The sequence below is a fragment of the Tachysurus vachellii genome, chromosome 7 (assembly GCF_030014155.1).
Source record: "Tachysurus vachellii isolate PV-2020 chromosome 7, HZAU_Pvac_v1, whole genome shotgun sequence".
Classification (NCBI taxonomy): domain Eukaryota; kingdom Metazoa; phylum Chordata; class Actinopteri; order Siluriformes; family Bagridae; genus Tachysurus; species Tachysurus vachellii.
In genome coordinates this window covers 14,119,124-14,144,539 of record NC_083466.1, presented here as the reverse complement: position 1 = coordinate 14,144,539, position 25,416 = coordinate 14,119,124, and the positions used below count along the sequence as shown (strand labels likewise).

Genomic DNA, 25,416 nt, shown 5'->3' with positions numbered 1-25,416 from the left:
AAAGTGCTTGTTATTGTGGAAATTAACCTGCTGGGTCTGGAGCATAAATCTCCAGTGTTCAGCATAAATGGTCTTGATTTACACGAATCCAAGCTGTAGCATGACCTTGCCAGTGGCCATGGCAATTTCTCTGTGACACACTGCCTAATGTCTAGGCCTCATGTAACCTTGTGATCGGTTTTAATGACCAGTATTAGACAAGGATGTAGCTGTATGCTTTAAAACTAGGAGAAAACTGAAGATACTTCCATGGACCATGTGCTCCTATATTAACAGTAGTAATAATGTAATACGTTTTTATCAGTTAGCTATAGAAAATAGGCTTTAAATAAGTAACCGTTGTATTATTTCTCTCTCATTTTTCATTCAGTCACTGTTCATTATTTCTACAAAGTGAAAATCTGCTGTTAAAACAAAAAGAGCTTTGTTTGCTGATTTGCATCTCATTTAATGTTATGAAACCAGTTTGAAACAGGATATGTGAACTTCATCTTAGACCAGTATTCCCATCAATACATTATAGTACCAAACAAGATGGCGGCGGTCCCGTATTTCAGTCTCTGACACACTCGGATGTCATCGAACTTCTGACACATTTCACAAGTCTTAACAAATGTGTGTGTGTGTGTGCGCGTGTATCTGAGTGTATCTTTCTATCTGCTTTTTTTCCCCCCACATTTTTAATTAAAAAATAAATAAATAAAATAAACCCAATTAAGGTGCAGTTTGAAAATCACTATTGTATAGTTCACTCAGACTAACATTTAAGGAGTTGTTTTGAGAGTGTGTGTGGTGCGCATGTGTTTTGTGTGGTATATATGAACACCTTATATTTGGAGTTTTCACACCTATACAATAAGAGCAGGAAATGAGTGGGCTGAAAAGAGGAAGTGTGACCAGCGCGTGATTAAGCAACTGCACTGACTCTCTTCTACTCTTCCTTCCTCTCGTTCATTCTGTTTCTAAAGTGCTGCCCTTCTATTTTTCAGCCTCCTTTTTTATCATTTGTTTTTTTTGTTGTTGTTGCATCCATTTGTAAATTTGTGTTCATGCCCGCAGCTTTGTATTGTGTTTAATGTTTTATGAACAGAGAAATTTCATCTTGCACTTTTCCTCCTTCCTGAAATAATCTGAAGGGAATGTGCTTCAAATGAATTTCTGAACTCTCAGGCTAATCGTTTCCCATATTAAAGGCAATAATTCAGTAACCACATAAACCAGTAACAGACTGGACTGGAAAGGTTGTGGACCTTTTGTGGGGTTTTTTTTTTTTTTTATTTTTTTTTTTTTATAAAATCATGTTTTGAACCTCATCTAAACTGAAGTCAGCATTTTAGTTTCCTACCTTCTGTCACATTCTGACACACAGAGTAAAAAAATCATGGTGCAGTATGTGAGCGAGAGAACTAAGGAGGCAGGGCTGGGTTTCCTTGGTTGAACAAGAGAGGAAGTGGGGGATGCAAATGTTTTTGATTATTCTGCAAAAGCACAGGAAATCTCCCATCTGAGAAAGAAGGAGAAAAATGGCAGAGGGCTTTGCTATTGTTGTTCCACTTTGTTTCGTTCTTTATAGACTGAACAGCTTTCTCATAGAGCAGTACCTACGATTAAACACAGTTGGTAATGGTTTTCCTGCCACATACCAGCACAGCTTTTTCACAGCATGAGAAATGATAATAACATGTCAGCATTTTTCAGTATCAATTGGAGGAAGTAAGTTGACCATGTTTGACTCGTGTCCCTCAATTTTTATGCTTCATTCATCGTGTGTGGGACAAATAAATGCAGCCATTTTGCAAGTTGGGTTTTTATGAGAAAGCTAATGGGTCAGTTTGAATTTACAAACTGTGTGTATATGACTGCTACTTCTCTTAAATGCCAGCACATTTCAACCATATCTGGAGACAAAGTAAATTAGCAAAGTGGAATGAAGATTTGAAGTAAGGCCAACATAGACCAAGTGTGCTGTGAAAATGTGGCCTGCTCTGTCAGGATAGGTCATTCATGTGAGGAGAAAGATGTGAGAGACGCAGAGAAAGCGAGATGGAAAGAGACACATAGACAGACAGAGAGGAAGAGAGACAGCGTAAGAAAAGAGGGATGTAGAGTAAAAGAGTTAGAAAGCTAGATATGTGCAGACAGACATACAGTAGCAAGTGAAAGAGTGGGAAATAGGAAGAGACCGAGAGAAAGAGACATAGTGAGAGATGAAAAGAGGGATGAAGACCAGCTCTGTTCCTAACAGGACTTATTAAAGTGATGTGGCACCATTTTGTGAAGTTCACATCACCACAGACTGTTAAAAATGCAAATCATCAAACTCTCTGTCCACTTTTATCCCTACAGTTTTTTGTTCTGCTTCCAGAGAGGAGGAGTTTTAGCAAGAGTCAGATCTTTAGTATGGATAATTGTACTGGTTCATATTTTTGCTTGTTCTTTTATTCTTATTGCTGAGTCAGAACTTCAGAGGTTGTTACATCACACCAAGTCACCAACAGCTTTCAGAAAGCATTCATTTTTTTTCTTTCTTAAATTTCTTTAAATTAAAGTTTTCAGAATATTTTTTACCAGTACTAACAGTGTAGGTGTTGGACAATTGCACTGTCAGCTACCTTATACATGTCTACAAGTTTCGCAGCAAAAAAAAAAAAAATCCACATACTTCATGTTGTTTCTAACGCTTGCTTACATCATTTCCTCACCTTAATAAGAACACTGGTCATGCCTGGTAAAGGTGCCACCAGTGTCTCCAATTTTTCTGTTCGTTTTCCTTCCATTTCTTCCACCGGCTGCGGGCAGGGCCGTATTCAAAGTCGGCAAATTTAGTTCAAGTGTTACGTCAGTATTTACGTGAGGATTTGGCATTCAGAGCTGGCTTATGCAGGTGCTATACACAAATTTCTGGGCAGCTCACTGAGATTATTAAAATGACCTTTGTCCTACCTATTTACCTGTTATTAAAATTGCATGTAGTTAGGCATGACCTAAAAAAACTAATCAGACATGTCAGGAACAGACTCGCACACACCACAGACAATCTGCCTACAATCCGTGTCTTGTACTTGGGGAGGAAACCCAGATAACCTCTGCACAGGGCGTACAGGGTGGCGAAGGGAACTGAACCCCCAGCCCATGGAGGTGTTAGACATACTTGTTAACCGTTACCCCCCCATGCTCCAGGTGGGTTGTGTCGTGTGTCGGCTGTCCACGATCAGACTTTTGGGTGTATTGTGGTTGTGTGAAACTTAGAAAGTGGTGCTGGATTTAATACAATTCCAATGATTTAGTTTAAGAAAATATTTAGACATCTTTAGAGATGCAGCACTGTTAAGTAACTCTGAAAGTGTTACATAATTAGCATGAACTGGGATTAATACATCATCTTGGGTTATATGAACCCAAATGCTCTGGATCACTCTGATCACTCAGCCCACAGCTTGTATGGGACACGTGGGCACATTTCGTGTTCAGAATGTCCAGCCATGCTCTCGGCACATAACAAGTCTTAACCTTAAGAATCCTCGGTCTTATACTGTACATACATAGCAGCTTCAGGAAATCTTCTCTCATATACACATTGTATGTTAACATTTGACATAAATATTCTATTGTTTCAGCTGATTTGGCTTGTTTATTATCACGGTGTGTTATGACTGTATACAGACTGAACAGTGTGCATGCATGTTATGGAGTAGTAACAGCCACAGATTTTGGATTTTAGAACAAATCTTTTCATTTAGAAGTGAAGATAAATGTTGTAGGTTACTGAATTCATTTCTTGCAACATTTCCTGTGCTGCTCAAGATTATAGCCTTTCCTCCAAATGAATGGTTTTATTAATAGTAAATGCTTTATAATTAGAGTGAGCTTTTTTCCATCTCCTTTATTACATGGGGATAGAAAAGGATTTACTATTAATATGGCAGAATGCACAATTGTCCTGCAGCTTTTAGTTGTAATTGTGTATAACCCTGGTAAAGGCATTATGAACCATTATAAGAGGTATTTATAGCAAATTGTATCTAAATAATTGATGGGGTTTTTGCTTCTATCGATAAAAGCCTTTGTTTAAATCTATAGCTGGTGTCAGGATCAAGGTCAGTTTCAAATAATTTCACATCCGGAAACCAGTTCTCTTTTTTTTTTTTTTTTTTTTTTTTTTTTTTATTTCAAAATCTGAAATTCATTTTGCTGGTCATGATTAACCAGGAACTGTTTTGTACACATCTCTGTTTAAAGATAAAAATATGGTAAAGATGAAATAAGGGTAATGTGACACGTGTAAAAAAAAAAATATGAGGGGAAGTTATAGCTTGTGTGCAGAGATAAACAAATGTTCTAGCTTATGGCTGTAGAATAATCAAAGCTGAATATGATTACATAAACGATTTAGAGTAAGATGAGAGAAAAGCATAATGCATGTAAATGTTAATCGCTTAGATATATTTAGTATGGTCATTTTTTGAAAACTTCTGTATAATTGTGTCCAACTCTAGGTTTATTATTCAATTCTTTATTTTAAAGCTTATTAATCACAAACTCCAGTAAACTAATGACATGTATGTAGCTGCAATCCCTGGCACACATACCTCACTCTTGTATAGATAATAAATAATGATGTAGATATTAAATGTAAAATGGTTAAAGTGCGTGTGCATGCGTGTGTGTGTGCGCGCATGCACGGGAGAGATTTACATAGGCATCATAAATCAGGAAATGCTTTTTAACAGTTATAAATTTCTTTTAGCTTAGGCTTTATTGTATAAAGAATTGTACTGGCATTGGTAAACAAGCAAAGTAGGAGTCTAGGACACACACACAGTGTGCTCCTAATGCACATGTATGTGTAATATTACAACACTGCATGCAATAAAACGGTCACACACATGCCCACAATCTGCTTATTGGTTCTTTGACATATATTCTCTCTCTCTCTCTTTCTCTCACTCACTCACTCACACACATGCTTACACACTCACACACACACTCACACATTCACATAAAGGTTCTAATGCATGCGCCTTGCCCTGAAAGTTGATGGTGTTTCTTCACTCTGCAGCTTCCAACAGTCTGTCAGCTACCCTCTCGCTCGCACTTCACACTTTTTTTGTGTGCATGTGTAAGTGTGTGTGCATACAAGAGCTTGGGTTTATTTTTGTGTGCACGCCTATCAGATGTGGTCTGTGGTCAGAAGAGTTTCAGAGGAATGTTAGCAGCCAGAACATGCAGCTATTTTAGGATAATTCTGCTTCAGTGCTTTTAGCTCTGTGTTCTCATAATCAATATTAAAAATTGCAGTCGGCTGCAATGCAAATCCCCTTAATACTTAATGACAACTTGTGTTAGTGTGTGTGTTGGTAGGAGGTCTTGGCTGTGTAGTTTGCGTAAGAGGATAACCGATGTGGATGCACGTGCACTATATTTCAGCAGCTGGACTTCTCTCTCTCAGCGTTTCTCTATTCACTTTTGTTCGAACGCAGAGAACATGAACTTGATGGTGTGTTACTAGTCTAAATCCTCTGGTAATAAGAAGCGTATGCATGGACACTTGTACAGCTGATTGTGGTGGAGCGCTTAAAGCATTCACATATGTAAAGGGAATTCTGGGAACTCATAGAACTGTACAAGCTGACCTAAAAGACTTGATGATAACTGTAGATATTTTCACTTTGACATGGCTTATTTTAGAAGGAACTGAGAGCTATTGCTAATGCTAACAACTGTTCCATTGGGAATCTTTGACACTTTTACAAACATAACAGATGTCCAAGACTGTGTAATGTGCTTACATGCTGATGGAAGTGAAGAGAAAAGTGCAAGCTGTACAATGGTCAGCGTCGGTTACTTTTCTTCTGTCTGTTGAGATATGCACACTGGTTGCACTCTGCTTTGAGAGTCTTGAGCTGATACACAGAATGACTCCTGATCAGAGACTCTGATTCACTGGAGAAGAGATGAGTTCATAGAAAGTACTGATCATAGAAATAAGCAATTTGTAACCGGTGTGTTAGTGTTTTTTCCCTCTGCATCTGAAGAAGGTCCATGTTTTAGTTGATTTCAACTTAAGGCTACTGCTGTTGCTGCTTTGTTCAGGTTCTGATGTCATGGTGGATTTCTTGCATTACAAACATTACTGTTTTTAGTCGCAGTGAAACAGCAGCTACGCTCAAATGTCCATCTGTGCTGCTTTAAACAGAAACGCTGCACAGAGGTGCTGAGTGGTGCTGCTTACACACACTGCTGTGTGTGTGCGTGCATTTTAAAACCAGTTATAGAGGTGACCTTTTCACCTACATAATGACTGGGTTTTAGTGTTTTGATATACATCACCTAGTCTCTCTCTCTTGTTCTCGCGCTCTTTCTGTTTGACTGTCTGTCTGTTTCACTCAAGCTGTCTTTCATTCTGCCTGCCTCTCTTTATCTGTCTTTCTTACTGTGTTCTGTCTCTGTCTGTCTAGATATATCTCTCTTTCTCTGTCTCACTCTCAATTGTTCCCTCTCTAGCTCTTTCTGTCTGCAGGGGTCTCTCTCTCTCTCTCGCTCTCTCTCTCTCTCTCTCTCTCTCTCTCTCTCTCGCTCTCTCTCGCTCTCTCTCGCTCTCTCTCGCTCTCTCGCGCTCTCTCGCGCTCTCTCTCGCTCTCTCTCGCTCTCTCTCGCTCTCTCTCGCTCTCTCTCTCGCTCTCTCTCTCGCTCTCTCTCTCTCTCTCTCTCTCTCTCTCTCTCTCTCTCTCTCTCTCACAGCCTTGATAAATGGATCTTCATTTGGCTCCTCATCACCCTACTCAGATTAAATTAAGAAAATGAGACCCTGATTGATTTTCTTGCACACAGATGAGTCTTGCTGTTAGCTGTCTGTCTGTGTGAGTCTGCCTGTGTGTGCACTGCAAGTGATGTACATGGACATTGACTAGTCTGGGGCAGGACAGGGATGAAGAAAGGAGTAAAATGTGTAACTACAGACAGGAGCAGATGGGAAGGATCTAATAGTGTGTAATTACTATAGCATCAGTACTGAAGTACTGGAATAATTCTTTATATTTGTAAAGGAAAACAGCACTAGGCAGCACTAAGAGATATAACAACATGAAAATCATGATGCACATAATTTACAGTTTCCTCCTTTACTCATTTGAATTTACAGCATTTAGCAGATGCTCTAACCCAGAGCGACATTTTTATACAACTGAGCAATTGAATGTTAAGGGCCTTGTTTAGGGGCCCAGCCGTGGTAGCTCAGTGAACCTGGGATTAATAGAATTAAACTTCTGATCAATAGTCCAACACTTTAACCACTAGGCTACCACATCCCCAATTAGCTCAAATTATACTCCATCCACCAAGCTGTTTCAGAGGTTCTTGAATGTTTGGAGCTAATGAATAAGGGAAGTGTATAGGTTCTAGTTTAACCCTTATTCAGGCTAAATGCTTGAATCTCTGCTATCTACATTAACATAACTACTCGATTGTGGGCTTTTGTGAGCTCATGTATGTGGACGCATAGCTCTTTCCTCTGTGAGTGATGCAGTGGCTGGCTTCATGTGTTATGGAGGCTACATGAGCTCGTCTTCATGCTCCCTGACGGCTGTTGTGTGATAGGAAAATGCAAGTGGGTGGGACAGAGACTGAAAACTGTGAGAAAACTTGTGTACAAATAGATACGAAAGAGTTATTGTGATGGCAATGTAGTTCCAGTTTGGAGTTAACATGCTTTTATTCTGTTCTTTTATTCAACAAGCAAATATTGTTTCTTATCTAAATTACAGTTTATCTTTTGAGTTTAGTTTGATGTAAGCATGCAGCTGATGCTGGTTTGATGGATGTAAGCGATACATACTCGGCTACTTAGCTGATTTATCCTTAAAGCTCGTGTGCACATCACATCTTCACTGATCAACTCGATGAATCCTGATTGTGAGTTTAAATCTTCCGCTATTTCACTGAACACTTGGCTTGTGTTTTGTCTCAATTGTAAATTTCTTTGGATTATGAGACAATATAATAAGTCCACAAGGATAAGTCACTCATTATTCCTTACACAAGCGAGAGAGTGTCCGAGAGAGAGCGTGTCTGAGAGAAAAAGAGAAAGTGAGTGTGTGACTGGGGCTCTGGTGAATGAAGACCTTCTGAGAGCTGCGTACTATCACTGATCATCTGTTTGACAGGACATTCATATCACAGCAGAGGAACTGTAAATTCAGTGGTGGCTGAGTATCTGTGTGCATTTGAACTCGCTAATATTTGTATTCCTGTTTGGCAGATACACAGTGCTGTATATGCTTGTGTACATTATCAATCTGCATTTGTAAATCACAGAACCAGGCTTTTGGCCAACCTGCACAAAAACACACGTCACGTTGATTCCTTCTGCCACCACCAAGCAGAGCTCAGAATAGTGCTGCACAGGATATTTGCAGGTTGACGATGAACGTGCAGCTACTTGTTCAGTGATGCTTAGGCATCCATGCAAGTGCGCACGCACACACGGGCACACACACATGCACACACACAGTCTGAAAGCTGGGACTTTAGGCCAGGTTTTATTTGTTCATCTGTGAGGTGTGTGTTCAGCTGATTCAGGATACAGGACAGGCTGAGTAAACAAAGCAGACATGGCTTTAATGTAAACTGCACAGTTATTCTGCCAACAAAGGTGTGTAGTAATGTGCAGGTAATAAAGGTGTTTGGTTAAATAAGAGAAACTGCAGGTCTCTGTGTTTCATAATAAAGGATTTTATCCTTAACACAATTTACTATACTCTCTTTATCAGTGCTGAATGTACACTCCCACACTGAACCACACACACACACACACATAGATGCTTAGCTTGGACAAAATTTTTTGCTTTCTCACTGTCCGTTAGCTCTTGTAGTTTTGGTTTACGTTGTTATCAAAGGGATGCAAGGGTTGTTTTTAGATGAGTTTAAAAAAAATCATAAAGTGGATAAAACAATAGCTTTTGTTCCCTCTCTCTCTTCTTCTCATGCTTTAAGTAAGATTAGACAGGTTATTCACAGCTGTAACAAGTGTATAAATAATTGAATAAATAAATATGTGTGATTGACCAAATCATAAATAATCTTATTTGTATATTGTCCGTTTATATGTACATGGAAATAAGCTGGAATTTATTTGTACAAGTCAGGAATTAAAAATTCACTTGCAATGGCTGAAGAGTGAAACAATTCCCTGAATCCCACTAACACACATTCCTGACCCCAATGTATGATTTCTCTATATTGTAATGTAGAACACAAACCTATTTTCAAGAATAAACAAAAGGAAAAAAGAAACCAAAATCTAACTAAGCCCACCCACCCTCACAGGTTTATCCAGTATGTGCTTATGTAGACAAATTGTAACATGGAACGTGTACAGATGGAGGCATTCCAACATTCTCTCTCTCTCTCTCTCTCTCTCTCTCTCTCTCTTTCTCTTTTTTAAGTAGATGCTTAACTCCCGTCATTAGGGTCCCTCTCTCTCTAATAACTTTCTCTCATTTTCCTTTTTCTCTCCGATCATCCTCTCCCACTCACCTCTTTTATCTCTTTCATTGTCTCTTCAGATCTTTTTATAAATCCTCTTTTCATTTGTTTGTTAAATCAGATCCCTCTTTTGTAGCTTTTCCACAGTTAATAATGTCTCTTTGTCAGCCCTCTGTGTCTCTGTCTCTTGTTCCCTATTTTGCGCTGATGGAAGTTTAAAGTGCTATTAAAGTCTGTCGATCTGCCGGCATTTACTAATGAATATATTCTCATTAATATTGAATTTACAACAACAGCCTTAGAGCAAGGGCACCATGCCTGGACATACACAAACGCATACACACACTCTTTACTGTTATTAATTTGTGTGTGTGTGTGTGTGTGTAAGAGAATTTTTCAGTTTGTCTGTTGGTCAAATATTAAGTTTCAGGAAACCGCACCCATTCGTAGTCATTTCAAAACTTATTTTATATTTATTCACTCACTTAACTGACTTCTATTCTGCATTCATTGACTTAAAGAGTTCTAGCCATAGCCTTTCATTTAAATGATGATTCATTTCATTTCAAACCACACAACAATGATTAGCTTTAAATACTCTAACACAGAATATCTTGCTAAGGTGAAAGCTGGTAGCAGTTGAATAGTTACCTTTCTTCCTAATGTTATTAGCCTGCTATGATTTTTGACTAGCCTCCCAAGTCTTACCAGGTAAATGTTAAAGCTGATAAAAAGTACCATGTTTTATAAGGAAGACAACATTTGAAACCATTACAAAATATTCTGTGTATTATATGTTTTAAAGCTGAAGGAATTGTTTAAAATGACTTACAGTACATCACAGCTTCTCTTTACTAACACATTACTAACACATACTGTTACTTGTAGATACAATAGCAAAGTGTCAAAAAATGCATTATCGTATTTTTATTCATGTACATAACCAGTAGCTAAATAACATTCGTGATGATGTTTAGCATTAGCACTGGCTGATGTAACATGCAGGTTCTGTGTTGGGGGGTTTTTTTTTTTTTTGTTTTTTTTTCCTCTCCAGTTCCGGGAGGCACGGTGGCTTAGTGGTTAGCACGTTCGCCTCACACCTCCAGGGTTGGGGGTTCGATTCCCGCCTCCGCCTTGTATGTGTGTGTGTGTGTGTGTGTGTGTGTTAAGTTTGCATGTTCTCCCCATGCCTCGAGGGTTTCCTCCGGGTACTCCGGTTTCCTCCCCCGGTCCAAAGATTTGGTTGACTGGCGTCTCTGGAAAATTGTCCGTAGTGTGTGATTGCGTGAGAGAATGAGTGTGTGTGTGCCCTGCGATGGGTTGGCACTCCGTCCAGGGTGTATCCTGCCTTGATGCCCGATGACGCCTGAGATAGGCACAGGCTCCCCGTGACCCGAGGTAGTTCGGATAAGCGGTAGAAAATGAGTGAATGAGAGTTCCAGTTCCATCATACTGCATGTTCAGAACATTGAACCTGTTTCATGTCGACATGCTTTATGAATCATTTTGTTTTCTCAAAGTTATGGGTGTCATCCACAGTCTTCCTCTTTTTGTTTTTTGTTTTTTTTTAACTGTAGACTAGCAGTAACGTATGAATAAAACTGTAGGTTTTATAATTCACCCGAGTCATGCTGCATTAAGGGCACCTTGTGGACAGAGCTAAGAAGTGCACAAGTATTAGAAATGCTTATACTGTAGTTGAAATCTGCCCCAAGTGTTTTTATTTTGGCAAAATATCACCTGTTACTAATAAAAGTCAGCGGTGGCTATGAAGTTTGAGGGCGATATGATGATTTCACATATTTTGTCTCTAGCACAAAGTTAGCAACCACATACACATTAGATCTTTTTCTTTTTCTGTAGGACCATGCATGTTGATAGGTTCTCAGTCAGACCGCAATGCCTCTATGAACTGCAATAAGGAAAATTAGACAGACAGACAGAGACAGAGAGATCTCTCTGACATCTCTTTTATCTAAGAAGGGAAAGGAATAAAGATGTTAAGATAAGACATTGTGGGAGATGGGTAGAAAATGGAGTGCAAAAGAGACAGGAAAATGTTCTGGAGTGTTGGGGGAGACCGACGGTGTTATTTTCTCACTTGTTTAATGTGGATAGTTTGGCATGTGAATGTGAATGTGAAGTTTCTCACCACAGCTATTTCTACCCCTCACACTGCATTACAATCAGACACGTTGCAACACATACATACGCACACCTCTCTCTCTCTCATTGCCAAATTTCACTGTCATGCTTTATTTAGAAAATCAGTGTTTAGCTTTAAACCCAGCAACTTTTCTCATATTTCCACGGTACTGGAAATCCAATAAGTATACGTAATAATGTATCTCTCTGTTCTCCCTTCCAGAGTCTTTAAGAAGTCCAGCCCCAACTGCAAGGTAATTTTCCTGAATGTATGTGCGTACACGTGAAAGTCTCTTTCCTTCTTCTCTCTGTGGACCATCTCATTTTATGTTGCTTTCTCTTTCTTTCTCCATTATTCAGTCTTTGTGTGCATTCCATTTATTCTCTGTGTCAGTGTTTGTGACTCTCTGTGTGTTTTGGAGAGCTGTGTGTGGGGAAGATGTGTTTTGTGATCTCACTCAGTCTGGCAGGGTCGTCTAAAGGAAGGGTGGGGAACAACTTGGTCATAATGATTTAGACTTTTTGTTGTATAATCCTGTTGTGTGTTTTATTGTGTGTGTGTGGATGTGGTAAATAATCCCCAAGAGGAATATTAACCAGTCTGATTTGCCTCCTACTTGAAATAAATAAATCGCTTGTTTTTCTCCCCTTAGCTTACAGTCTACTTGGGCAAAAGGGACTTTGTGGATCATCTAGATCATGTGGATCCAGTTGGTGAGTCTGAAGAGCTTGAAAACAAATTTCTCATGAATTCAAACTCATTTGGTCCTGCTAACAAGCACCTGTAGATCTATATTGACATAATTTAACTGAAGTCTTCACTAATTATGAACAATCAATGAAAAAATAAGATAATGGTTTTCTCAACCCCTTTAGTTCATGTTATGGCACAGAAAATAAATAGGAGTCACCCATTCACTTACTTACTCAGTAGCTGTTTTATCCTGGTCAGGCTCTTAGTGAATCTGGAGCCAGGAGTGTGAGGTTAGAGTACAGCCTGCATATATGGCTCTCACTTTATGAGAGATATTTGATACCAGAGTATTAAAATGTTTATCTGGGCTCCTGAGTAGCGCAACAGGAAAGTGTTTGTCCTGTCGACTGGGGCTTGTGAGTTTGAATCCCAAAGACTCCATCTGTGTCTGAGTCCAAGAGAGCAAAAAACAGTGACGGAAGCCAGTCACTGACATCTGTGAGCAGCAGACAACACTTTTCTGAGAGTGTGTTACACTGCCCAGTTCATGAGCAGCAGTTCAAGTAGATTGGGTTGGAAGATTCATGCTTTGGGATAAGCAATGTCGTTTTATTTTCCACAACGCCTCTTCTTATTACTGATGTGTATGTGTCTCACTGTTGCCATAGCAGAAAATTATAAGAAGAAACCAGTTTCGTTGCATTATAGAGAGCGAGAGATTGGACTTTCAGTAATGAAGGTGATTTATAATGTATCTGAATGTGCTATGAAGTTTTTGTAATTATCACCTGATTGTTGTAACTGTTGCCTCCTTCTGAAACTGTGTGTGTGCAGTTACGGAGAGCAGAGAAACAGCATGTTATTGTCAGAGTGCAGTTGTATTAAGACAATTAGGGAGAATTCAAGCATTGCTTAGACTTCAAATGTGTTTAATGTAAGTTCTTTCAGTGTAGTGGTGGTGTGTAAATTAATTACCGACTTTATCAGCTTGATGTTTGGATTGCAGCCTGTCTGTTGGAAGAGGATTAGGATAAAAGGGTTCACTGTATTTATGCAGCCAGTCATTTTTCCAATCAAGCCAAATTTATTTCTAGTATGATGAAAACTATGATAAAGACCTATTTCTGAAATTGTGATGGACAATTTGACCTCCATTTGATTAAAGGAGCAGTTTTGTAATATTGGATTGGATGGCATTGGATATCATGTTTTGTGACTGTAAATTGCAAATGTGACCATAAATTATATCCTTATTTCAGGGCCCATTTCTTCTATTTTACATGACTCAAAAAAATAAATAAATAATAAATAAATAACGATTACATTATTACATTATTACTTTGTTCAATGACGTGAATATATTACAATAAATAAATAAACGGAGGGATTTTTGTGTTTATAATCAATTTTGTAAAAGAAGGTCATTTTGATTCACCTTGTAATTGATGTTTTTAGTAGAGTGTTCCTCAGACTAGCACAGCTGCGCTCACTCCTTCCCTTTCCTTCTCTTTTCTGAGTTTAGATGGAGTACTTTTGGTCGACCCAGAATACCTTAAAGACAGAAAAGGTTAGTGAAGTCTTGACGATTCATTTCAATCCTTGTCATTTCAAGGATTCAGACATGCATTACATCGGGGTGTCCGGTTTTACCCACAAAGTGTGCAGGTTTTATTCCAACCCAGCAGGAGCCACATCTTATTCCACCTGTTTAATCAAAGGGTCTTGAATTTCATTAGACTCAGGTGTAGCTTCTGCTCGGCTGGATTAAAAACCTGCGCTCACACCAGTCCTTACCGGGTAATACCGGACACGCGTGATTTGCCTAAAGCTATCTCATGACTATATCTAAATTTGCATCTTGCCTTTGTTTTTCACATGTCCATTTTTTTCCCTCATTTCCTGGTCAGTGTTTGTGACACTGACGTGTGCATTTCGGTATGGCCGAGAGGACCTGGATGTTTTGGGATTGTCCTTCAGAAAGGACCTTTACATCTCCACCTTCCAGGCTTTTCCTCCACTGCCTGAGGAGCGCAAACCCCTAAGCCGTCTGCAGGAGCGCCTGCTCAAAAAGCTAGGCCAGCAAGCACACCCCTTCAACTTCACTGTAATTACTACTCTCATTCATCCTATTTAACTTTATTCAACAGCCTGCTGTGCAGTCTAACATATACACCTACAACTACTTATTATTCTTGAAGGATTAGTGCAGTTCACTACAAATTATTTTACAATGATTATCCAATACTATAAATGTATTGTATCACTAAATAGAAAGCAAATAAATAGAAATAATATAAAACTCATTCTTTCTGTAAAAAAGGGTTTGATGGTGTAAGGAAAAAAACATGACTGGTCATGCTGTCATATAAATGTAATACAAATATATAAACATGGCAAAAATCTTAGGGTTTTTTTAGGGAAGGTTAAACCTTATGTTAATGTTGTGGAACATTTCTGAAGCTAGTTGTTTCCTTTTAATCTGTTTTTTTCTCCCTGTCTTTTTAATTGTATAAGTTTATAATGTAGTTTGTCATTTTACTGTGAAATATGATCAAAACACTTCCTGTTAAAGTTTCTACAAACTGCTGACATCGGCAAAATCAGATTAACAGAATTAAACTATTGAATTAGCTTAAGTATAAAATTGATGACATTTTACAACAACTAAATTACAACTGATTCTCCAGTCTTCTGGCGGAAAGTCAAAAACTATGTGATTGACGTCAGTGCTTTTGCTGTGCCAACCACTTTTGCATAAATAAAATTTACATTGTTTTTTTTAACAAGGAAATTCTTATCTATGTTAATCACATGGCATGAAGCAGATAGGTTGAGAAATGCTGAAAAATACTACACACATAAATTTGTATTCAATGTAATGTGTGTGTTCAGTGTCAATGACGAATGTGTAATCGGTCTGCTGTTTTTTTTTTTTTTGGTTTTTTTTTTTGTGTGTGTTTTTTTTTAATTAATTAATTAATTTATTTTTTTAGATTCCTCAAAATCTTCCTTGTTCCGTCACTTTACAGCCAGGACCAGAGGACACAGGCAAGGTAAAGACACAAACACACACTCTCTCTCTCTCTCTCTCTCTCTCTCGATCACATGGGCTTTCTGACCTTACACATTGGTCACTACTAATATATCTTCTACACATTTCCTCCTTCAGGCATGTGGTGTAGATTTTGAGATCAGAGCTTTCTGTGCCAAAACAGTGGAGGAGAAGATTCACAAGAGGTACATGCTAATTTAATTTCTGAGCACAGTGTTTGTGTTTGTGTGTGTCTACAGTATGCCTGTATGTGTATCTGGGTGTCCATGCAGACGTCACTCTAAATACTAGCATGTAACCTGTAGGTTTAGATTTCAGATTTCTTGATATGTAGTGATGAGCAGACTGTCGTGCTCCCTTTGTGTTTGTGTAGAAACTCTGTGCGGCTGGTGATCCGTAAGGTGCAGTATGCTCCAGAGAAGCCAGGACCACAGCCTATGGTGGAGACCACACGCAGCTTCCTCATGTCTGACCGCTCACTCCACCTGGAGGCTTCTCTCGACAAAGAGGTGTATACAGCATGCAAATACACACACACACACACACACACACACACACTGCCATTCACACACTTATCATTGCTTAAAAGTGTTTTACTGGATGGTTAATATACAGCATGGAAAATCCATTTATTACTCAAATTACACAAGGAAACAACTCTCACCTATGCAAAAGAATACGTCTTTAGCTAAAATGTTTGTGTCCCATGGCAGAATTCAGATTCAGAAAGAATGCTTTCCTCATCTGGGTGACACACACTGGAGATTGTGATTTGAATAATGTCCTTTCTACAACTGTCTGTAGTCAAGCAGAGTTGTTGTGTTCACTCATGTGCCACTCTAAAGCACAGACCTTTCTTTTCCCATGCTGCTCTTAGCAAGTGCTGTGAGTGTCCGTTCAATTTCAAGCTTTGATCAAGCAGTTAATGGGTTTGACATGGAGAACACTGGCTTTACTGTAATTATACCTCGACAACGTAGCATTGTCCGGGTGCTCATATTCTTTGTATTCGAATAAAATCTTGGATATTCTCTGCTTTGTTTCCTCCCCTATAAACATTTCCTGTAAAATCACAATGCTAATTATTTAAAAAAAAAACATTGTATTATAACATTTTCAACTTTTCTCGTACCAGTGTTACCTCTTTAATTAACATACAGTCCTGTGTATTTTTGTTATTTGTTTTGTTATTTTTTCTTTTTTTTCTTCTTTTTCCTAAGCAACTTTTCTCACTTTTATTTTCTCTCATTTAGCTCTACTACCATGGAGAACCCATCAGCGTCAATGTCCACGTCACCAATAACTCCACCAAAACTGTCAAGCGAATCAAAATTTCAGGTAAAACCCAGTGTCAACCAGTTCTCACTGCTTCCTGATGTCAGATATTTTTTACTGTATACAGAACTGTATACTGTGCTCTGTTTTACAGACCCTTGCTTTGTGTCTACACTCTTTTTCTCCATGCCTTTTGCTTTCTCTGTTTTTCTCCTACCAAAAGGAATGTTGTTTATCTGTTCAGGGACGGTCTTGAGTTAATAATTATGTGCATTAAAACAGAAACATCTGTTGGTCAGTGTGTTATTGAGGACAGTATCGAGTTATTCAAGTACTTGAATAGGCATTTGCTTCTGTTATTGATTGCACCACGACAACGTTTTAGATAAGTCTGTTTGTGTTTCCGTGTTAATGGAAATCTCCAGGCATTCAGGTGAATTAGCAGAGAGGGATATTGATAACTTCTGTTATGAGGATGTACAAATATATAGCTGTTAATGTCTAGAATAAAGGATGTTTTTATGAACTCCAATGACATTTGCCCTTCGTGCGTGTGCGAGCGAGTGTTCTGTCCAGCTTTGCTAACCCTGCTGTGTGTCCCCGTTTTCTCCCTACAGTGCGACAGTATGCTGATATCTGTCTGTTCAGTACTGCACAGTACAAATGCCCCGTGGCTCAGGTAGAAGCCGAGTGAGTACCCCTTCATCTACCTTTATCCGTCCTTTCAACTCACCTGCCTCTCTTCTCTCTACCTCCTCTACATCATACTTTATTTCCTGACCTCATATTCCTTTTATTAGGAATTGATAAACATAACATCCTGATCAACATCTTTTTTTTTTTTCTCCTTTTCTCTTTTTCAGCTTCTTATCCTCTGTGTTTTGTGCTTTGAGAATATATAGGGTGTATATGGCATTTGTGTGTGCCAAACAGGACTGGTTATTTGCAGCTTTCATACATTAATTTAGAGAAGCAGTGCTGAATTCAATCAGGTTCGTTCTGAGACTCCAGGCCTTGCAGACTGTCCTCGGGTTCTCCTTTGATTGCTTTTGATTGCTGCTTCCAAAAGGCCAGGCAGCTTTCTGTCACCGGCCCAAAAACCCTGGCAACAAGCTCGCAGCACTAGCAGCTCTCTCCTACCTTCTTTCACTCTAAACAAGATCCAAGCCACCCACAGCCCTATGGCTTCTATATCAGTTACCCAGTTACACCAAACCCTGTGCCCTTATGCTGACAATCACAGCAGTTCCTCTATCTTTATTCACACAGCAGAGCATGTTTATTTCTGATTTATTATTCCTTTTGTTTTTTTAATACAAGAAGGTACATTTTAAATAGCTTGATCAAACTGTAGTCACATTTGCTCAGTTAAATGAAGTTGGTTGTTACGGTAACTAAGAACTAGTTACGGTTATATGAGGTTAGATAGACAACACTAGATCAAACAAAATAAATTGAAGAGCTACAAATACAGAAATGACAATGCTGAAACTTTAACAAAACCTGATGGACAGAAAATATACCCTTGTTATCAGGCTAATTTTAAACAATGAGTAAAAACAATAGGTCTCTAGGATAAGCCCCTTACCCCTCCACATGAGTCACTATATTTTTGAGCATTTATCTTCCTATGTTGCATGTTCAAAAGAACATTCCGGTGGTTTTCAGCCCAATCTCTGTACAGTATGTGTTTACCACAGACAAGCTTTCACACACATTTGCATGTTGTATGTAGAAACACAGAAGCAGGATCCTGGGAGTAAATGGTTAAAGCCATCCTTATTACACTAACAGTACAGATGTCAGGCTCAACCAGAAATGACAGAATGTCTACCCAAAGCTGCTGTTATGTGGTTTTATACAACTTTCAAACACTGGAACAATACAGTAAACAACTCTTCAGGCTAAACAGTTACTCACACTTTCCTTGAGGTTTTATGGTAACTAATGAAATCTGAGTTTGGTTTGTAACACACAACCACACATTCTTCTTTCTGGAAAATTCTCATCTATGAAAGAATTACAAAGCTTTATTCACAAGGTATTTTACAAGAATATTGCCTGTCCCAAATGTTGCTTTTTATGCTTACATTATAAATTATTTATATACTAGTAGTAATAATAATAATAATAATAATAATAACAATAATTCCCTGGTCTTTTCCCACTCTTCTTGACTGATGGGAGAGGAACCCGTTGTGGTCTGCTACTCGAGGATTGACATTCTGTGTGTTCTTAGAGGCTCTTCTGTGTGCCACATTTGTAAAGAGTGATTATTTAAGTTAGTCTTAAACTTCTTGTAAGTCTGGCTATTTTGCTCTGACTTCTCTCATCAACAAGCTGTTTCTGTCTGCAGAACAGTTTCCTTTCTCTGTGTCCATACTGTTGTTGTCTGTGCTAATCATACACACACTACAGAAGCAACAGGCAGAGATTATGTTGAAGAATGCTAGAGTGTACCTTGAATTAAAATGATGACTGATGCAGGGAATTCCTGTAAGTTGGTGTAAGATGAAAGGTGGCCCCTGTTTGCTAGCGCTGTATTTGTCACAGTCTAAAGTGATAAAAGACATCAGACCAGACACTTCATGTCTCTCCATGTCTGTGTGAACCCTGTAGATATGAGACCATGATTAGTTTCTCTTGGCTTACTTAAAGCATCATATTTACACAATTAAATGGCAGGCTGTGTGAATGAGCCTTTGTTCATCACTATGCACTTTCTCACTCTCTCACTTTCTTTCTCTCTCCCTCACTATTGCTCTTTCTCTCTCTTGCTCTCACCCTCAATCTCTCGCTTCCTTTCTTTATTGGTTGCATAATTCAATGCTCTGAAAATGCTGTGGTTAATCCAGACTTCTTTATAAGTACAGTATCGCTGACTAATGTCTGTATTACTCATCTTCAGTGATCAGGTGTCATCCAGCTCCACGTTCTGTAAGGTGTACACACTCACCCCAACGCTGACCAACAACCGAGAGAAGAGAGGTCTAGCACTGGACGGCAAGCTCAAGCACGAGGACACAAACTTGGCCTCCAGTACTATGTGAGCACTCATCACATACACTGACTCGCACATCATACACATGCATCTCTCTCTCTCTCTCTCTCACACACACACACACACACACACACACATACTCCTTACTTTACTACTTAATCTCAGACTCTAGATTGATTTGAGTGTTTGCATTGGACAATTTAAAGCGTTACTGGTTAATACAAGTGGAAATCTTGTGCCACACAGTTATATTGATATTAAATAAAAGTTACTGAACCTTTTAATGTGATCCCCCCCCCCCCAGCCCCCCACAATTAGATCTAATTGGTGATACATCTACAGTTATATTGTCCAGCTAAATTGTTTTATTCAAGGAATACTCAGGAAAGTAGATTTTTTTGGGGGGTAAAAAATCTTACTTAAATGAACTCTCAACACATTACAAATGCTCTGTATATGCTGAGGTTAATCCACACCTGAAAACAGGTTCTTTTGTCGCTCCATAAACACTCCTGTTTGTTACTATTATTCTGTTATCTAACTTGGCGTTCAGTGAAGAACAAGTGACTTCAGCTGTTTTGCATACTGCAAGTCCAGCAGAACAATAAGCAGCTATGATCAACATAATCCTTATAGAACTAAGGCTTTCTATTCGTGCTTTTTTGATGTGCATTGTGGCTGATGTTATTATATTGCTCAGAGTCTCTACTTTGCAGGTATACTATCCTCCATGTGTAGGCTCATTGAATAACTTTACCCTAATGCACACAATAATTTTTAAATCACATGCATTTAATTAAAGTGAATGAATTTCATTTACATCAGTAAGGTGTTTTTAGGTGCGTTCATTACTCTCTAACCAGTAAAAGGTCTAACCAAGAATGATAATGTGGTAAAACAAGTGAGGAATATGACAGCATTTTTCCCCCAAACAACAAAACATTTGTTTACATATGTAAATCAGAAAAGAGCATTGTGTAGAACCACAGCAGCACCTGCTAAATTCATATAATGTGTGATGAGGCTTAAATATCTTTTATAATGCACACTTGTTTCATCGTAGTTCAGGCAACTGTTTGTAATTGCATTTAAGAGTGTGTGTGTGTGTGTGTGTGTGTGTGTGTGACGGGATTGTTATAGTTGTTTTTTTTTGTTTTTTATTTATTTCTCAGTCATTAATGAACATTTTTGTTTTAGATTTTATCAACAAATGAAACACAACTCTCAGACATTGTATTTCCATTAACATTTATGTCATTTGTCAAAATAGATTTCACTCTTTGAACAGTATTAGAAATTTGTAATAAATTAGGAATGTTCTTTTTAGGTAAATAAAGGTGTGATGGTTCAGTAGTTAAGACTTTGGGTTACTGATCAGAAGGTCGGGGTTCAAGCCTGCAAGCCGCTGAGACCTCAATGTTGGGTCCTGGAGCAAGGCCCTTAACCTGACCTGCTCCAGGCGCACCGTACTACGGCTGACCCTGCGCTCTGACCCCAGGCTCATAATAACCTGGGATATACGAAAACCTAAAGCATTTCACTTAATTTAAATGAGCTGATAAATTACTGGATACTATTTATTGTATGCATAAGTTTTTGTGAGTTTAAAATCAGTTATCTAATTCAATATATACTCATAAATAAAATATAGCATGATGCTGGTATTACATACAGGTAGTTAGCAATTTCTAACAGGCACTTATAGGAGTCAAAGTTTTTCTCTGACTTAATCCAAAATTCATACTACATAGCTTCTACACTGTCATTGTTATGTACATAGAAAATATTGCTATGGGAAAATGCATTTAAAATACGTACTGTAATGTTTGCTAAATATCATAAGCGTTCCAGTTGGCTCTGTTTGTATCTGTGTTAGATTTAAATTCCAGGCTTATATTCAAATTGAATACCACAATGTTTTGTGTATTGATGCAGAATCTGTTAAAGACTATTAAAGTGATGCTTTCTGTTTCCTTTACAGTGTGAAGGATGCCTCCAATAAAGAGGTTCTGGGTATCCTGGTGTCCTACAGAGTTAAAGTTAAACTGGTTGTCTCTCGTGGAGGGTAAGCACAGGACACACACACGTGTACAGACACTTAAGGATAATTATATAAGTGCTTAGGAAGGCTGGTGTTTAGCTGAGAAGACATTTAAAACCTTCAGGTCAGGGAGTACTCTAGGAAAAGGGTTGGGGACATAAATTAGTAGACACATGAAATTTGGACCAATGTTGCCTGATCTTTAGCCGTCATATTTAAGTGAGTCTGTGCCCACTGTATCCTCAGATCTTGGTGAACAACAGTGGACCCTTATGTGGTCTTCTGCTGTTTAAGCCTGTGCACTTCAGTGTGACATGCTGCCTTTCTGCTCACCTCTGTTACAAATAGTTTTGTTGAGTTGCCATAGATTTCTTGTCATCTTAAACCAATCTGACTATCCTCCTCTAATCTCTCTCTTCAGCAAGCTATTTCTGACCAGAGAATTACTGCTTATTACTGCTTGTTTTTTTGTTTTTATCCATGTTTATTTTACCCTTTTGTGTAAACTCTAGAGACTGGTGTGCAAAAAAATCCCAACAGCCATGGCACTGAAAAATTCAGTGACACTTTTTTCAACTTGACCAATTTTCCTATTCTAATGTCTAAACTGAACTTCAACTGAAGCTCTATACTTGTACCTGGATAAATGCATGAACACAGGTTTACAGGTGTACTGTAACTATACTATATATACTACATTTACTAACCTGTTTCTTTTCCCTGCGCAGTGATGTGGCAGTAGAGCTTCCCTTTGTTCTGATGCACCCTAAGCCCTCTGTCAATGATGACTCAAGACCACAGTCAAGTATGTACACTACCTAAGCCACTTGCACACACTCACCCACTAAATTCACCATCTGGGGTTTGATCCAGCCAAACATAGGAATATCACATCTGAATAATATTTCTGGCTGCATTTTATTTCACATTCTCTTTTAAAATGTGTCCTAATGAAAGAATATTTATTGCACCATCCACACAGCTGTGCCAGAGACGGACGCTCCTGTGGACACTAACCTGATAGAGTTCGAGACAAAGTGAGTCTGCTGTTTCTGTGCAGGTGTGTATGACCGAGTCTGTCCTTCATATTACTGACCTCTCTATGTGCCTCCGCAGTAACTTCTCTCAGGATGACGACTTTGTGTTTGAGGACTTTGCACGGCTGAGGCTGAAGGGAATGAAAGATGATAAAGATGAGGATGACCACTTCTGCTAACCCTGTGTGGAGAGAGGGAGCTGGATTGAAGGGGCTCTGAGTGTCAGTACTACTTCACCACCATTCCACTGGGCCAATCTGAAAGAGCAGGACGCTCATCTGAGCACCTTGTCTCCATTATTCTAAACATTTTTTGTCCCTTGCCCCTCTCCCTGTACCATTGCCTATGTGATGCTGTTGTCTTTAGTTTTTAAGTAAAGGAGCTAATTTGTTCTTTTGAAACCCTGTGAGAAAGGCAAGCTATGATGCTAAATTAAACTGGTCAGGAAGGTCTATAAACTATCATTGAACAGAGGATCCATTAATTCAGGGATGTCTTTTTATCTAGTTTATACCCCCTCCCCTTCCCAACAGCAAATTGAGTGGCCATAACTAGCTTTGTAATAATATTGTAATAACAGGTAAAATGTTACTTATAGGGAACATGAACTTGATAATTTTATTTCTTTCTCACATTCAGTGTAGACCACAGAGATACTTTTTCGTTTAATGTTTTAGCGTATAATTTTATAGTTATGTAAACCATATACATATCGCATCAACATGACATGACAACGTGACAACATACACATCGCATCAAGAAATGACCGTGTGAATAGGAGAGCACTCAATAGTCAGCCATTAGTTATGGCACCTTCGTGTGAATTGGGCATTGTAACTGTTGCCTCCTGAAAGTAAGTGTGTGTGTGTGTGTGTGTGTTTTTAAATAAACACAGACAGACAGTGAAAGCTCTGCTTCCTGAGGCTTATTGCTGTTCCATGCAGCACAGTTAACCCATCATCTGGAGCTGCTATGTGTGGTGAAGCTTCTCTACTTTTAAATTGCCAAAATTGAGCACCTAATTGAGTTTGTTGTTCAGGTGTCATTTGTAGCTGCTTCTTTACCTTTTTTCAAATTGATTTAGTGCCAATCCCTCAATTTAATCTCAGCCCAGTAAAGAGTGCCAGATTTTGATTTTTTTTTAAGATTTCAATGTTTTAATATTTAACCTACTGATTAAAAGCACTTTTTTTTTATTATTTCTGTTGGGATTCATTGTCTGTGAAGACGAACTTTTACACAGGTGTAATCACATGCTGACTCTTCTGCTCCACCTTGTGTCTAATAGAAATGCTCTGCTGTGTTTTTAAGCAACAAGCATCATTCTCCAATTCCTGCTCAGCTGTGTACTCACCCATGATCAACTATTAACCAGCATCTATTATTGATTACTATTTTTATATATAACCTCCATTATTATTGTTCGTTACACTCTCTTTAGTTGAAAAAATATTTTCACTGAAGACATGACCACTGCTAATGAATCTTAACTCCACATATGCTTTGTTTTCAGTTTTGCTCTTCAAACGTTTTCTTGTTTGAGGAAGTGAGAAACTACTGAGTTGACCACTTATTATTCTGTTATATTCTTGAAAATTTTAAAATAGTTTTTTTTTTTTGTTTGTTTGTTTGTTTGTTTTTTGTTGAATGTTTCATTTAAGAAAAAAACATCATTAAACTAAACAGAAATTCCATGATGTATGCCCCATTTTGCTTAGAGCAGAGCAGGTCACAGAAATCATGTACATGAGTGTCCATTATGGCCTGTTATGTTATATTGTGTTATGTTGTGGTTTTGCCTCCAGACCTGTTCAGTGTTGTGTGAATTATTTTCTTCATTCGTTAGTTCAGCCAACAACACGACAGGAACCTACTTGTGTAACCTCATTTTGAAAAGATTTTTCAAGCTTTTTAGGACTTGTTTTTTAACAGATGTCACAGGATGGTGCTGTACAGAATAAAATAAACAGAAAGTTAAAGATCGGGAGAAGAATGTTTCTTTACCAGACTCGAGCCAAAATCTAGGGCTACACAATTTCTATTGAGATTTCGAGAAGAGTTAGTGGATCTAAGGAAATAAGCTCCAGGTCACATAAGAGCACACTGTATGTCACACAATGTTATTTATAGACACAATAGGAGTTGAAATATGCCATGAAAAACAAATGATTGATTCATGTAATGTTTGCATATGTGTAAATTTTGTTGATTGTCTGCTGTCAAATTTTCAAGGCTTTTTAATTTTATCATATGTTATAAAATGGCAGGGAGAATATTATCAGATGGTCGAAAATCTTTGTCCTTATGTGAGTGCTTTGCTAGAATGCCATGCATGCATTCAAAGGCAGCAGTAGACTTTGGGAACGTTGTGTTCTTGTGATAGAGCGTGCTCTTAGACCATCTTCATGTAAAACTTTTTTCTTTTTTTTTTTTTCTTTTTTTAAATCCAAATGGAGCCTCATATGTCTGTGAACCAGTCGAGTGTATAAAAGAAATATACTGTATATCTTCCCTTGGATTCTGTAGGGTTTATCTAAGGAAAATGCACGCAGATGTGAGTTTGTAGACTAATATTGTACCATGTCACATCTTTTTTGTATTTTATTTTACGCCTCACTACTACTAAAAATTGATATTCTGAAAAATACATACATGAAACCTGGTAATTTAATTCATGGTAAATTAAGA

The 25,416-nt window shown here is 38.3% G+C and overlaps 1 protein-coding gene across 2 annotated transcripts in view; it reads left to right on the top strand.

Annotated features, from left to right (window-relative positions):
* arrb2b (arrestin, beta 2b) overlaps positions 1-25,166 on the top strand; it is a 39,590-nt gene extending 14,424 nt beyond the window's left edge. Inside the window, exons 2-16 of one of the 2 annotated variants that reach the window (XM_060874492.1) lie at positions 11,852-11,882; positions 12,282-12,342; positions 13,845-13,889; positions 14,230-14,426; positions 15,316-15,375; positions 15,492-15,559; positions 15,748-15,883; positions 16,628-16,712; positions 17,267-17,339; positions 19,558-19,695; positions 21,632-21,715; positions 22,420-22,496; positions 22,674-22,728; positions 22,808-22,949; positions 24,017-25,166. In XM_060874492.1, the coding sequence (XP_060730475.1) occupies positions 11,852-11,882; positions 12,282-12,342; positions 13,845-13,889; positions 14,230-14,426; positions 15,316-15,375; positions 15,492-15,559; positions 15,748-15,883; positions 16,628-16,712; positions 17,267-17,339; positions 19,558-19,695; positions 21,632-21,715; positions 22,420-22,496; positions 22,674-22,728; positions 22,808-22,907 (1,210 nt within the window). In that variant the 3' untranslated portion in view covers positions 22,908-22,949; positions 24,017-25,166. Of the gene's footprint in view, positions 1-11,851; positions 11,883-12,281; positions 12,343-13,844; positions 13,890-14,229; positions 14,427-15,315; positions 15,376-15,491; positions 15,560-15,747; positions 15,884-16,627; positions 16,713-17,266; positions 17,340-19,557; positions 19,696-21,631; positions 21,716-22,419; positions 22,497-22,673; positions 22,729-22,807 lie in introns of both variants that reach the window. The other variant, XM_060874491.1, reaches the window with a different exon arrangement.
* The last annotated feature ends 250 nt before the right edge of the window (positions 25,167-25,416 follow it).